Raw genomic sequence first — 16,308 nt, 5'->3', positions numbered from 1 at the left:
TTATGTCTAAAGAAGAGTGTCAGAGAAAGCTATAGAAGTGATGATGTTTGAGTTTGCCTTGTATATTGAAAAAGCACAACTGGAAACAGACTTCCAAAGACATTTTTTTCATATGCTTCAAATTAAGTAAAATAACCTTGTAAAGGTTTTATATTGGTATACCCACTAAGCTGAAAAAGGAGAATGTTCTCTCCTAACAGTCTTCTTAAGTACTACCTATCTATTATTAACAAAGGGTGCATGATGAAATAAAACTAAAGTCCTTAAGAATGGCTTCGTTAACCAGTAACTGAGGCAACTTTTCACAGAACCACAGAAAAATACAAGATCCCAATTGTTCCAACAATTACAATTTCATTAGCTTGACATGTTTGAATTTTAACCTATTTGCCGTTCTTTTGTTTATTTCTACTTGGAAAGCTAAATTCAAATTCTGACAAGCCTGAAAATGCAAATCAAGGAAAGGGAAACAACCAGAGGTGTACTAGATCACACAGGCTGTGCAGGTTTACAGAAGCCAAAACAATAATGAATAACCTGAGTCCATCAATGCCTTCTCCTCCAACATGCCAACAAAACTACTTGCTTGCAGAACCTGCTGGCCCACTTCCATTGACATTGTTATTAGAAAAACTGTGACCAATACATACAGAAAGCAGATCTTTAGGCATATAGTCTACAAAAAGGCAACTTTTGTCCACCACTGTTCTTTAGAGGTGCTCTGTGGCAGTAAATGTCCCTGAACTTGAAGCAAGTCCAGAAAAGCCATGAAAGCCATGAAAGCAATCAAGCTTAGAAACTGGTAGATCTTTACTGCCACTGTCAACATTTCCATGAAAGTGAGAGCGGCACTGCTGCCTGTCAGGGTACTGTCCTCCAGTACCCAAGCATTGTGCTTCCCCTTGGCCCTCCCTGCCACTAGCCCAGTGAGGAGGTGTAAGCACTGTCTGCTCCAAACCTGCTTAAGCTTATTCTGTCAGGGAGTGCTTCTGGGTTCCTTGGAAGTCCTCTCTCACCTCAACTCCATGGTGCAGGACAAGGAATCCCCATCATCCGCCTTCCTCCCGACTCTGCTCCTGAGCTCTCACTAGAGTCCTTATCTGGTCCGTGGGAAGCACATATCCCTGTCCCAAGAACTTGGGAGGGACGCACACCCGCACAGCAACTGCCAGAGCAGAGGTCTTTCACCCGTGAAACTTCCTAAACACAGATTAAACGTCGATGCAATCTATTCCCTAAACCCCTTCTGTCAGTACATCAATGTACAACCAACTGTTGACATACAATATCTGTATATCAACAGATGAGATGGGAGGTATTAAGAGTTTTATGATCCACTGAAGTTTTTTCTTTCAGAAGGCCTGCATGGTATGCTCACCTACTTAGGGCAAAACTCAGAACACAAGTTTCATTTCAACATACTCTTAGTTTATATTTTCTAAATTTTTTTATAAAAAGAAAATAAAAACCCATAATCCCACCAAAGGTAGCTACTGTTATAACTTCACTTTGTATAAATTTGTCATATGAAAAAAATTTTTTAGGTTTAACTTTTTAAAACACCATACATGGCTAGAGATATAACTCAGTGGCAAAAGGCTTAATACCATGCACAAGGCTTTGGGTTTTAATCCACAGCATAAAATTAAGTAAATACCTTGTTCAATAATACTTCACTTATAGCATTTCACTAAGCAGCCCAGTTTTCCAACCAATTTAGGCACATCTTTTCAAATGCCAATTTTTTTCTACCATATATAAATATAAACATATATACATACACATACACACACACACACACACAAACACACACATATATACCCTGTAAATATTAAGGATAATTTGTATAGTCTCTTGTAGCTGATACATCTGTAAATATGATTTTTAACCATGTATTCCTCATATAAAATCCTACTTTAAGAAAAAAAATGTGAACCTCAGGGGAGTTTCTGATAACAGGAATCTTTTCCTAGCTGATAAAAAGCATCATAGTTCACTGTCATGGGGTTTCACCGTGGCTGCAAAGCATGCCTCAGGCTCCAGGGAGGTGAGATTATGTCACAGTATTCAGAAGAGCAAAGAGTATGGTAAACTACGTTTGTGGTGGAGACTGTTCTCACATTACTACAAATTAAAAACTCAATCACCACAAATCTATCTGGCCCCATTCTCATTGTCAGCAACTGTCAAGAAGTTTATTAACACTTAAGAGCAGATTTATAAAAACCTTAAATGTTTAAAATTGGACTTGAGGAATTCTGTTTTAAGTTTCACATGTAATTTGTTATTAATGCATATCATACATACTTGAAATTTATTTAGTCATTTTTCCAAAAATAAGTGAGAACTTCCATTTATCAAACTATAGTGAAAATGACATTCTCTTTGCCCAAAAGAGCTTCAGCCTCAGAAGTAAAATCTCACAGAATTATAAAAGTGACTTAAAGCCAGGAGTAATGGTGTATGCCTTTAACCCCAACATTTGGGAGGCAAAGGTAGGAGGATCGCTGCAAGTTCAAGGCTAGCCTGGGACTACAAAGAGAATTTCAGGACAACAGTGAGACCCTACCTAAAAAGAAGAGAGAAGGTAAGTGGGCAAAGAAAGAAAAATGACCAGTTCTCTCTTAAAGCTCACAAGAAAATGTGTTAACTGAAAACATACAAAAACAATGAATGTAGGCAAATAAATGTCTTCATGTGCAGATGTGAAGAGAACTCAGGATCAGGAAAATGCTCTTGAAAGATGCTCGCCTATGAGTCCTAGGTAGTGACTTTTGTTTTCTTCTTCAGTTTTCTATATTGTTTCATTTGTTTAAATAAATATGAGTGCATATTTTGACAAGAGCACTTCCAGTTCTGGTGCCATAAACTTTTAATTCCAGCTATTCAAGAGGCTGGGGCAGAAGGATGACAAGTTCAAGGTCTATCTGAGCAACTTGCCAATATATTCCATCTCAAAATACAAAATAAAAACATAAAATTAAAAGACTGAGGAAGAAGTAGCTTAGTGGTTAAAGGTGTTTACTGCACAAAACTGCTGACCAGAGTGTGGATCTTAACTAAAACAAAGTTTAATAGACAAAGTGCTAATAGACTACTAAGAAGAGTCAGTACCACATACCAAAGAACATGGTCCAGCTGTCACCATCCACATACCACAGTGGAACTCTGGCACACCCTTTTCAAAGGAGTGCCCCCAGCTACATATTCCAACTTGCTGCTGCCTGCTGTCCTACAAATAAAGAAAAGCTAACTACATTTACATTTTAATACAGGAAGTCCCAATCATCAAAACTTTTCAAGCCAGGCGTGGTGGCGCACGCCTTTAATCCCAGCACTCGGGAGGCAGAGGTAGGAGGATCGCCATGAATTTAAGAGGCCACCCTGAGACTCCATAGTAAATTCGAGATCAGCCTGAGCTAGAGAGAGACCCTACCTCAAAACAAAAAGAAAAAAAGAAAAAAGAAAACAAATGCTCCAAACCTAGATTCTCAGAAACCTTCTACTCCCCAGCAATTTAGAGATGGCTCTGGCATAACTAGACCATTTTGTATTTCCAAGCCTCAAGATCCATGGACACTTCCAAATACATGGGGTGAATGAGCTGACTCTTCAGTAATTTTTTTTTTTTTTTTTTTTTTTTTTGGTTTTTTGAGGTAGGAAATCACTCTAGTCCAGGCTGACCTGGACTATGTGTTCACTATATGTTCACTCTGTAGTCTCAAGGTGGCCTGAACTCATGGCAATCCTCCTACCTCCACCTCTCGAGTGCTAGGATTAAAAAGGCATGAGCCACCATGCCTGGCTTGCTTTTTTATTTTTTTTATTTTTTATTTTTTTTTGAGGCAAGCTCAACAGAATGGCCTTTGAGAGAGAGAGAGAGAGAAAGAATTGGCCCACCAGGGCCTCCAGCCATTGCAATCAAACTTCAAAAGCATGTGCCCCCTTGTGCACACGTGGGAGCTTGCCAACTTGTGTCACTGTGTGTCTGGTTTGGTGGGACCTGGAGAGTGGAATTTAAGTCCTTAGGCTTCACAGGCAGGTGCTTTAACAGCTAAGCCATCTCTCCAGCCCCTCTGTACTTTTGAAAACCATGTGGTAAATATAATTATAAAACATCGTTAAGATATTAATTAAGTGTGGGGGGAAAAGACATCAAGTGTACAATATTTAACACCAAAATAAATTTAAATGTAATTAATCATCCTCATTGAGTAAACTTGTCAGGTATTTTAAAAATACTAGCTTTCCACCAGGCCTGATGGCTTATGACCTGTGATTCCAGCACTTGGAGGGCTCAGGCTGGAGGACTGCTGTTAAGTTTGAGGCCAGACTGAACTATATAGGCCCAGCCTCAAAAAAAAAAAAAAAAAAAAAAAAGGAAGAAAAGAAAAAAAATTCTGCGGAAAGTTATCTGGGACTAATGAACTTACAGAAGCTGTGGTTCCCTGCACAGAATCTGCATGACACTGACACCATCACGGTCCATCCATGCAATGAGGGCTCAAGGAGACCGATTTCAACTGAGGAGCTGTTGGCAGTCAATGGTTCCTGGAGGGGGAGTCATGTTCCTCCGTGGTGTAGGCTCTGGTAAGCTACTCCGGTCATGAAGTACCCTCCGTGTTCATGCAATCAGCCCTCAGTAAGCAGATCACAGAAAGGCATGGAAGTAGGATGGGACTAGTTTGGAACAAGGGGTTCACAGAGGTGGGAGGGAGCTGAGAGGTAACAGAGTAAATATGATCAAATATATTATATACATTATAAAATTGTCAAAAAAAAAACAAAAAAGATAAAACTATGACAAAAGTCATGAGAAAAATAAAAATAAGAAAATGTTACAGAAAACTGGAAAGAAATTTATTAAATATTAAAAGACTAAATAGAATCCTAACCTCTTTTAAAAAAAAATCACAAGTTTAAACCTCCCCCTATTTTTGATAGATGTTCTTACAATACTAAATCTATACTGTCACTCAAAGGAACACAGCCGCTCATAAAAATGCTATGCTTATATTACTTAATTAGAATTTGTAGAAATCTCTTTCTAGTATTTTATTATTTGAAAGAGAGAGAGGAAGAGGCAGAGAGAGTGTGTGTGTGTGTCTCAAGCCACTGCAAACATATCCCAGCACTTGGAGGTGGAGGTAAGGACTCACCTGTTTGGGCTACAGAGTGAGTTCCAGGTCAGCCTGGGCTAGAGAACCTGCCCAATGAAAAGAGAAGAGGTGAGTACAGGGGAGGGAAGAGAAAAGAAAAGAAAAAAGAACAATTCTTCTTCCCTCCCCCCAATCCACTACTTCCCAGCTAGAGAAGAAATCCTGTACCTGTAGCATGAAAGTAAGCCACAGCCATGCCTCCAACCACCAGAACAGTCTTTTGAAAAGACAACTTGAATATCTTACTCCCTCCAACTGAAACTGTAATGTTTTCCCACTGCTTTCAGTCCAAACTGCATTTGTTAACATGACTCCTGCAAATGGCCTCACTGCCCTCCTTCCACATTACACGTCATGGCTATACCAAACCAGTAATAGTTTCTGTGGTCCAGAGCTCTACCAGCAAGCTATACCCCAGTATCAGTTTCTAACACGACCTCTTGGCTTCAAGTGTGCTGCCCCTCTCTTCTTCCCCCCACCTTTTCCCCTTTGCTTGACTGACTGACCACTACCAGGTCTTAGTTTGGAGGGTGTTACCCACAACAAGGCTCAGAATGATTCTGTAAGGTGGAAGACTGTGTACCCACATGGGATATTACCACTTAAAGCACACCGCTTACTTTTCTCTATCTTCTACAGTAAGGAAGAACCGCTTATGTACTCAATAACTACTTGGACAACCAATGACCACCCACATACCAAGTATGTTGCCATGCGTCGAAGAAATAAAACAACTTATATCCAAAGCCTTCCCTGTGTGTCACACTGAAATTAACATATAAATTCACAACAGTGACCATGTGTGATGGATCACAGACACCTCTCATTTCAACACTAGGGAGGCTGAGATAGAAAAATTTCAAGTTCAAGACCAGCCTAATCTACATAGCAAGACCTTTAAAAAGAAAACACAAATCACAGTGGTGTTGTGAGGCTCATAACAGAGATATCGGCATTACTATTTTATTGGCTTGGGGTGTTTGTTTTGAGACAGGCTGTATGTAGCTACGAAGGCTGACCCTGAACTCTTGATTCTCCTGTCTCCACCTCCCCAGCACAAGGATTACAGAAAACAGCCACCACACCAATATTCTCATTTTATAATCTAAGGATCTTCATATTATCAGACATGATAATGATATTGCAAATATCAAATATTAGTCTTGCTTTCTCTAAAGAGAGAAAGAGAATATACAGGCTCTTGCAGTCAAATAATGACAATGAGCAAGGCATGCTCGTCTTCATGCAGCCAGAACTAAAATTTTATTGTGGAAGAATCTCTAAGACTGAAGTCAACAAGGTGCAGGAGTGTATTTCAAGGGGTCATCAGCCAGTGATGCAGCTCAGTCGTGGAGCTCATTCATGAGCTCACATAAGGCTCCAAATTTAATTTTCAGCAGAAAAGACAGTAGCAGTGTGTTCAAGATCTAGTGAATCAGAGATTTTATTTAAACAAGTGCATTCAATGCTGCTATCCATATTGAGAACAGAGTGACAGGATCTGGGGATATGTCACAATGCCTTTTCTTACCAAATGTTTTCTGAAAATGCTTTTTTTCTAAAAAAGTTTAACCTAAACTAGTACTCAGTATGATATGAACTACCTGAAAACATGGTGATTAGTGATCAGAGGAAGTGTGTTAAACAGTCAAGAGTCTGCAGAGCGCAAGACTTTGTACCACACGTAATGCGCCAAGCGGAGATCACCCGTGGCAGGTAATAACTGCAGTGTCCAGCAAGCTTCGCAGTGCCCCACACGGCACACTGTGCCTCTGCCCTGAAGAGTATGCACTTCTACCCTTTCAAAATAGCGACAACTGTTTTCATATTAGGTTTCCCACGAAAGCAAAATCACCCGAGTATCTTTGGAAGCAGTCATTCTCATCCATGTTCACACTACTCAGATGTAACACTGGGACACGAGAAATGTGCATGTTGAGGTTATCAAAGTTTGAAGAATGAGCCCCTTGTTTAAAGTTTCACAAATGTCATACATTTGCATTCCACTTACTTGCATGAGCAGAAAAGGGGTGAAGCTCCAGCTAGTGAGCAGGGAATGGTCAACCATCCTGTATACAAGAGAGCACTGGCCAGCCTGTGCAGAGGCTGAAAGGGTTCTGAGATTTGCTGTCTTGAGCATACTCTCTAGGGCTGGGGACGTGGCTCAGTGGATGGAATGCTTACCTAGCATGAAACCCTGGGTTCAAACCCCAGACAGCTTAAAGCTGAGCAGGGTGGCATACGTCTGTGATCCCAAAACCTGGTGTCTGCTATCTCTAAATCAATAATGTAGCATGTAAGGCCTTGGGTTAGTGCCTTGAAATTAGGCTGCAGTAGAGGTGATGGTCGCGCAGGTCTCAATCCAAGCACTAGTCCTCCACACTCCACTCAGGAGCAGAACTGGACACGTTACCTAAGCTCTCTGAATGTCAGTCATGGACTACCTGGAAATGAACCTGCATCTTGCAAGGTTGTCATCAAAGTAACAGTATGTGCAAAGAATCTGGAGAGAGTGGCTTTCAATAAACAGGACCCAGTTCCCAGTCCCTGCACTGAGCAGTATTATGTAAGTTAGTTTACATGTCTCCTCATCTGTCAGACAGAAACACACTCCCTACCTCATAGGGTGTTTGCAAGACCACACCGTACGCATCTTAGAACACTGCCTTGTCCTGCAGTAGGCACCACACAGGTGTTGGCTATTATTAACCATTCAAACCCTAATATTACCACTGCAGTACTACATGTCTTCCATTTCTTGTGTATGGAAAATTAATATTTAGCAAACTGATCATAATACAAAGTGAGTTCTGAAAAAGTAACCTAACTTAGTAAAGTAATAAGCATAGAGTGACTTTACATATCTGAAATTTTTTATGCTGACGTTTAGAAAGTTCAAAAATTCTGTGAATTGACTATTGTTTAAGAATGCTGACAAGATACATACACCAAATACCCACTCAATGAAACAAGCCCACTTGAGAACTAGAACACAACACAAATTTTTGCTTTCTCCCCTACAGATCTCCAAGCAATTTTAATGTCCCAGCACTGGCAACCCTGAAAGTCCACAAGATACCTGAGGACTTGCAGCTTCAAGCAATCAGCATTTTTCTCTGAAACTTTTGCTTCATAGTTATAAAATGCTGTTACAGTCCAGACTCTCTGACCTTGCTATTCACTCAACAGTCTAAAAATATTAACTGTGTATCAACTGTAACTTAGGTAAGACAGTGCTGACCTGATGCAGTGCCAGAAAGAGAGAACTTAAGAGTAATGAAGGAATGCTACCAACAACATAATCAAATATTTTCAAATATTAGTCTTGCTTTCTTTATAAAGAGAAAGAGTATACAGGCTTTGAAGTCAAGGGCATTGACACTTAGTAAGAGTGAAGAAACCTTATATAAATGAAAATCCTGTATTTTCTCTAAGGAGACTAGGAGCAAAATGAAACAAACATCTCTCTGTACTTCTCCATTATTATTATTTACTAGGTAAAAATAAATGACAATGTCAAATGTATAATCTTAAAGAGTGATACAAGTTAGCATGTATTATATTTTAGCATATTTATTTTTGCAAAAATTCAGGAAATTGAATTAATTAAGTTAAATATCACCTGTAATCTGCCCATATTTAGCTTTACTCAGCATCTGAAATTGTGTTTGTGCTAGGGCAACTAGAATCAATTTACAAACCCATCTATCTCCTTGTGACCAACCAACAACTTTCTTAGGGGAAAAAAAAAAAAAGACAAGTTAGCCATTACCCCACTGCATATACTCTAGTTTACATAACAGCATTTTACAAAGCAAGAATATTCTCCAAGGCAGCTACATCACTTAAGGCTTTACAGAATTTTTTAAATTAAAAATTATCTAGCAAAATTACTCTGCTGAAAAAATATGTAAACTTGACACTGAGTTAAGAAATAGTATTGCTAAACTAGTTAAACGAAAGCCAGGTACTTCTTTAAAACCTAGCTAAATAATAGATAGCTATTAGAAAACACTGCTATCAATACTCGAGGCAATAGCATCATCTCAGTGACAAGGGGGTGTGTGCACTCTACAAGTAAAAACCTCCAGTGGAGTTCATCATGATGGACTGACTACCTAAGTCACAGGGGGAAAAGTGCTGTCATTTCATTTTACGAACGCCGATTCGGCAGTTTTAGTTAACTGCAACACAAACAGGCTATCAAATAGGCTCCAATTATCAAATCATTCTAGACACAAAGCTTCTGTTTTTATTATTACACACAATTAAAGAATTTAAAGGATCAGTGTTTTTCTTCGGATACATTCGTCTAAAATGATATGCAATAAAGCACTTAACACCCAAGTGGTTGAAATTACTTCAAATATAGGAAAACAGTCCTGTGATATGTCAGTGTATAAAAAAAAAAAAGACGTTAAAACTGACTGCCATGTATTTGTCACATGGCATCTAAAGTTTACAAGTGTCAAAAATCAATAAATTTACAGGGGGCGTGAAAACAAATTTCACAACTCTATGCCCTATGCAACACGGCATGTGTGGCAATTCAAGTACCCTGGCATCCCATCAGTATTCTGCACACGAGGGAGGGAAGGGGGCTCAATAAATGCTGACAGAGACGAGAAAAAGTGTCACCAACAAACCAGTTAACACTGCAAGTCAGTCATGTAGCAAGTAGAAAAAAAAAATAATAATCTGCCAGATTTTATACTCAGAGGAAAATGAATGCATCCAATTCTGGAAGGGAGAGGGATATTTAGTATGGCCCCAAAAAGCCAGGAGGTTATTCACTCACACACACACAGCAACTGCCACTGCCACGAGGGTTTGGCAGTCACGGATTTGGGTAATTATAGTAAAACACACACACACACACAACTGAGTGTTTTGGAAACATGCTCGGACCACACCCTGGGCTGAGAGCGAGCATGTGGGCTTTGCCGTCGGGCCGCGACCCTGCGCAGCGCGGCCGGAGCTCGGGGCGCCCAGGTGAGGACCCCGCGAGCCGACCAGCCCGCAACGTGCAGGCCGGCGAGCCCGCGGGCGTGGCGTGGCGGGCCCGGGCCGGGGCGTGGACGTGGGCGCCGGGCCGCGGGGAGGGCGCTCGGGGACACGGCGTGGGCCCAGCGCGCCGCGAGCCGCGCCGACCCCGGGCGGAAGCCCGCATCCGAATGAATGAGCGGCCGGCGGGCGGGCGGGCCGCGGCCCGGAGGAAGCGGGCGGAGGCGGCCCGGGGCCCGGCCCAGGCGCCCGCAGCACGAGGAAGCGCCGGGCCTCCGCGGAGCCGCCTCTCCGCCCTTGACCGCGGGGCCGCGGGGCGGGAACGAGGGGTACGAAGCCGAGGAGAAAACCGGGAAAGCCATCACTCACCCTCCCTCGAGCCTGCGGGCTCTCAGCCCCGCTCCTCCGCCCTCGTCCAGCCGCGGCGGCGGTGGTGGTGGCGGCGGCTCCTCGGCGGCGCTAGGGGGAGCCCCGGGCCCGGAGCGGGGGAGCGGCGGCGGCGGCCGGACCGGGAGCCCCTCCGCACCTGCCCCTGTGGCGGAGCCGCGACGAGCCAAGCGGCGGCAGCGGCGGCGGCGACGGCTCCGAGCGGGGAGGGCAAGTGACCCGGATGTACAGGGTAACGGCGAGGGGGGAGGGGGAATGCCAGGAAGTGAGGGCGCCGCGGACCTGTCCGGCCGTGCGCATGCGCCGCGCGCCCGCCCCGCAAGGTAAACCCTCGGCGTTCCATCTCCGCCCCCTCCTCTCCCGCCCGTCCAGAAAGGGGCGTGGCCCGGCCGGAGACAGGTGGTCGGGCGGCGGGGCGCAGCGAGCAAGGGGCGTGGCCAGGCCGTCGACGGCTCCGCCCCCTTTTTAAAGGGGCCGCATGGACGTAGCTTCAAAGTAGTTAGGGGAGCCGGGGGTCTTGGCGTAGACGCGGAAGGCAGGTTCGAAGCCGGTGGTGACCTGCCTGAGATCAGCGAGCTTGACAAAGGCAAGAAGTAGAGTTCGGGACTCGGCAAACCAGGGCTCGGTGTACGGCTCGGCAAGGCGCCATGTGCCCGCAACCCACACCTGCAGGCTGGGATCTAGGCTCGCCTCTCCCCCGGGCCCGGCGCCCAGGCGTTCCGCTCGCTAGCGCTGCATCGGCGCTTGGCAGGCTCCCCGGAGATGCACCGTTACCGCCTGCGATGCTATCTCGGAGACGCCCTTGGGAGGTGTTAAATGATCAGCCTGAGAACTGAAACCAGACTCCACCTGAGAACGTGGCTTGTCACGCACAGCAATTTTTACATAAATCAGACCCTTGTTCTGGGGCAGAAATGTAGAGTGGGCTGAGATTTTAGATGTGGCAGAGGGCACAGCCACTTTAAGTTCCTCATTTCCCCAGTCATTTTTAGAAGATAAACGTTCACACACACACACACACACAACACACAAATACCCAGAACATCTCATTTACTAGCTAGCTCATCTGAATCCTGTTGTAAAACCCGTAGATTTTTTTCCACTACCTCTAAAACCTAAGGGATTAACACGGTTACCTCCAGCAGGATATGTTCAGCTTGCCGAGCAGAGGATGTATGGTTCTGAACATTTTAGGGTCAAAGGCCCAAGTGAAAATCCTACAAAAATAAGTACTTTTCTAACCCAGGACAGTGCATATGAAGAGAAATCTGAAAATGATTTCAGATTTATGCACCCAAGAAAACGATCTGAAACTCTTAATCATGAACTCCCACAGTGATCACCAAGGACTCCTGGTCCCTGCTCTATGTGGCCAATAAATCACTCTTAGCACCCAAAGACTGGAAAGCAGACTTTACCTTGCTTAACCAGACTTATCTCGGGTTACACGAAGATAAAACAGTACAGAATATGCGAAAGCATAAAAACATGTAAGGAGGGTTATGGACAGGCAAGGTGACCTTTACCCTAGTTGTCCTACTTCCATAAGACAAGGAATCTTGTACTACACCTATTGAAATTGTCATCAACCTTTGTTAAGCTGAGGGAGCTGGTGCTATGCAAAAGTAGATCTGACAGAACAGCCTTCACAATCCCAGAAGGCCAGTCAATTTTCCTGACTGACACTGGCACTCAATGCTCTGTGTATGGTCACCAACCTCCTGTACCTGCCCAGCCCCTCAGATACAAGTTCCTAGCAACCATGCACTAAAAGCAGAAGCCTCTCTCACAGCATCTTCAGCACGTTTTTACTTGAATATCTTCAATTATGGGGAGCTGATCACTGCAACTGTCAGGTTCCCCTGGGAGGAACCTCTTTATACTGAGCAGATATCTAGTGACCAACAATCTTCATCTTTGGTCCTCACGTCATCTCTGAAGAATAATTTGAGCATGAAACCAGCTTGAGGAGTGTTGCGGTCAGGTTCACATTGCTGGTAGAAATCACCCAACCAAGAGCAGCTTCTGGGAAAAAAAGGTTTATTTTGGCTTTCAGGCTCAAGGGGGAAGCTCCCCGATGGCAGGGGGAAAGGATGGCATGAGCAGAGGGTGGACATCACCCCCTGGCCAACATAAGGTGGACAATAGGAGAGTGTGCCAAATACTGGCATGGGGAAACTGGCTATAATACCCATAAGCCCACCCCCAGGAATACACTCACTCCAGGAGGCATCAATTCTCAAATCTCTATCACCTGGGAACCTAGCATCCAGAACACCTAAATTTATGGGGGACACCTGAATCTAACCTCTACAAGGAGCTTATACTTCAGCAAAGAAAAGTCTATTGGTGAGTTCTCACAGTACAACAGGAAAAGCCCCAAGTCTTGTGCATAGCATGGAACACCTCTCTCATGGGCAGTTTCCTCTTTATCAGCCCAGGACCTTTTCTGGCCTAGGCAAGAGACACAAGTAATTTCTACCATGCCTATATGGAGAAACTAGCTCAGGAAGCAAGACCCTACAAGTGCTGAATTTATTTTTCCACAATTCTTCATCATTCTGCATGAGTGTAATCACATTTCAGATGAGGCCAAAGCTTTAGAAGTTTTAGATTACAAAAACAAGCAGAAGAACAGCAATAAAGAATGTTTACACAAGAGGACTGGCCACTCAGTGACACTGCAGCCACTGTAGCTACCGAGCATTTCTGGAATCCTTACAATGTGCCAAGCATTGTACTAAGCCCTTGACTTACATTTCCTTTGCTTTTCATAGACATTCCATATGGTACTGTTTTCATGTCCGCTTTATAAATGAGGAATGCGGGACTCAGTATGTGACAGATCCAGGATTTGAACCCAATCTGTCAACGACAAGATCTGTTTCTCCATTTACACCTTGTCCATTTTCTTGACTTCAAAAGATTCTGTTGCTTTGTTTAAATGCTGTTTTCTTTGACATTTTTATTATTAAATCAATTTTAAGATATTATGATGAATTGTTTTGTTCAACCATCGATTCATTCAATCAACATCTTTTCAGCCCCTCTATAATGTCCTAGGTAGTATGTTGAAGGTATGGAGTGGAGGGCAGTCAGACATCATTTCTGGTCTGAGGACTCTGGGACTTTGTTGAAAGGTGGAAAAGAACAAGAAAGAAAAGTCCAAGAGTAGAGGGTGACACGGTGGGATTAAGGAAGTAAGAAACAGAGTGACAAGATTACAAAGGACATCATCTCCTATGCTGAGGCATCTGACCTTGAACATAATAAGTAAACAGAAGCTTGTAGCCAAGGGAAAAACAGAATCAAATATATTTCCAATCAAGCTCACCTGAACCACAGTGTCCAGTAAGGACCACAGTGGGAGAGAGCAGCTGAAAGGCTCCGATGGGGTTCTGGAACTGGGATGTGGGTAGCGGTAACTTCTCAGCACGCTTCAGGTCCCAGGAATACCATGGCCAAAATGGGAGAGGGGGGATGAAAAGGGTGGGGAGACAGCTTGGCCAGGAAAACTGGCAGTAAGGGTGAAAAATAAGGACTGGAATTAAAATCTCCATGTGCAATTGACTGGCATTTGTGGCTGGTGGAATACGGGGTAAGGAAACAGGAGCTGTGGGAACGGACCGCGAAGTTCCTACCTTAGGAGACTGACGGGATGCTGCCATCAGCGTTCAGTTCCAGTGCTGGTAGCCATTGCCATCCCTCTTCCCTTTCGATCTTTATCCATGCAAATGCACATTGCTCTAACTGGTCTCCTCACTGTGCGCAACTATTTCCCAACCCCTTTTCATATGTCCACAGAGTTGCACTTAGCATCTAATAGCTGTAGACTATTTCATCATGTTGAAATGGCTCCGTTTCCTTCCATTGCTAAAGTTCAACACCCAACATGACTGGCTTACTTGCTCAGCTCAAGTGTTTTGCAAGAGATGCGCTGAGCCAGGAAAGGGGGCCTCAGGCAAAGGGTTCGGGGAAGTGTAGCCTCAAGGGTCAGAGGAGCTGCAACTCCCCTGAGAGGCTTGGTCGACTACACTGTGTGTAGAAACTGCAGAGCTCTGAGAAAGAACCTGTCACCCATAAGGATCCTGATGCTAATTCTCTACAGAAACTGGTTCTCATATCCTAACCACGCCAATCCAGCCAGGCAGCCATCGTACAATCATTCTTGTGAAGTACAGGGTAATAGGAGTGAAGCCACTTCAAAGCTCTGGATATAGTCTAGCCAGGACTCAAAGCCTCCTGTACAACTTACACAAGTTATTTACGTAACTTCTTGGAGCCTCGGTTTCCCCACAAATGTCTTAATGCAATTAAGTCAGCTAAAACATATCAAATACTGTTGTCTGAACTAGACATTCACAAGGGACTATGCCTGAAACAAGATGGAAGTCCACGTTTGTGAGTGTGGATATGTGTATGCCACGGCATTCATTTGGAGGTCACACGACTTCAGGTATTGCTCTTCGACCTCCATCTTGTCTGAGGCATAGTCCCTTGTTCCCTGCTGGATTCACCAGGTTAGCTGGCCCTTGAACTTTCTAGAAAATTCTCCTTTCTCCAACTCCCTTCTCACCATAGGTATGCTGGGATTACCTACACCTGCCATAGCTTCTGTTTTGTTTTTTTTTTTTTAATATATTTTATTTGTTTATTTGATAGAGGCAGAGAGTGAGAACAAGTGAGAGAGACAGAGAAAGAATGGGCATGCCAGGGCCTCCAGCCACTGCAAACAAACTCCATATGCATGTGCCCCTTTGTGCATCTGGCTTACATGGGTCCTGGGAAGTCGAACAAGGATCCTTTGGCTTTACAGGCAAACGCCTTAACTGCTAAGCCATCTCTCCAGCCCGTAGCTTTTAGTTTTTAAAGTGGGTTCTGGAGATCCAAACTCATATACTCACACTTGCTAGGAACAACGACTGCTTCCATTGAGCCTGTTTGTACTTTTTAAAAATAAACAGTGGCCTCCATATATATTCCAGGACTGTAATTAGTTACTGGGTCAAAGAATCAGTACATTTTTATGGCTCCTAGAGCGTACTGGCCATTGCCCTCACAGAGGATGCTTAGTGCTTGCTGCCAACCTCACCTCAGATGTGCATTCAAGATGCACAAGTGCCTGTAGAACAGCTCTGGCTGCCTCTCCATCTCGCCTTCCTCTCCTATCTAGCATCAGGAGTTGTAGCAACCGTGTCTTCTTTCCTTTTCCCAGGATGAATGAACAGGGAACCCACTAAGCAAGAGGTTCCTTCCAAAGATGTTCGCAGCCAGGGTTTCCAAGCTGAAAGCTAAGGCTCCACTGTTGCCTTATGGATGAGGAGCCAATGAATATTTAATGAGTGCCCAAGAGGGCAGTGAGAGAGGCCTGGGAATCCCCTGGGTAGTGCTAGAAGCTCACTTTGCACTGAAAGATGACATCAGAGCTGCTATTCAAAAAGGACCAGACTGAAGCCAACCAATCAAACCCAATACCCTCCTGTTGCTTAGCAAAACATTAACCAATCCCCCAGGAGTCATGAACTTGTCCTCATGGCCAGACTTCCCCCAGTTAAAAGGTCTGTCTATGAGCTGCAGTCACATTTCCAAATGGAACGCATTTCTCATCAGGGAGGGCAGTTCCAAGTCTCACTTCCCCAGCATGCCTAGTGAGCTGCAGTGAGGAAAAATGACCCAGCCACCTTGCATCAGTGGTGGCTTTTCAGAACCTCCAGCACACTTTCTCTTCTCATGGTTGTTACTCAGTGTCAGGTTCAGA

The 16,308-nt window shown here is 44.0% G+C and overlaps 1 protein-coding gene across 10 annotated transcripts in view; it reads right to left on the bottom strand.

Annotated features, from left to right (window-relative positions):
• The window catches only part of Cyrib (CYFIP related Rac1 interactor B), a 160,441-nt gene that overhangs the window by 61,367 nt on the left and 82,766 nt on the right, over positions 1-16,308 (bottom strand). Inside the window, exons 1-2 of one of the 10 annotated variants that reach the window (XM_045143394.1) lie at positions 5,160-5,190; positions 4,434-4,718 (exon numbers count right to left, since the gene is read on the bottom strand). The exons of 2 other annotated variants lie outside the window; for them this stretch is intronic. In XM_045143394.1, coding sequence (XP_044999329.1) covers positions 4,434-4,479 — 46 coding nt within the window. In that variant the 5' untranslated portion in view covers positions 4,480-4,718; positions 5,160-5,190. Of the gene's footprint in view, positions 1-3,121; positions 3,147-4,433; positions 4,719-5,159; positions 5,207-10,532; positions 10,629-16,308 lie in introns of those variants that run through there. 7 more of the 10 variants (XM_045143398.1, XM_045143396.1, XM_045143402.1 and 4 more) reach the window with 7 other exon arrangements.

Source organism: Jaculus jaculus, chromosome 2 (assembly GCF_020740685.1).
Source record: "Jaculus jaculus isolate mJacJac1 chromosome 2, mJacJac1.mat.Y.cur, whole genome shotgun sequence".
In the NCBI taxonomy this organism is placed as follows: Eukaryota; Metazoa; Chordata; class Mammalia; order Rodentia; family Dipodidae; genus Jaculus; species Jaculus jaculus.
Note: the sequence above shows the minus strand (reverse complement) of the source record. Positions and strands in the feature narration are given on the sequence as shown.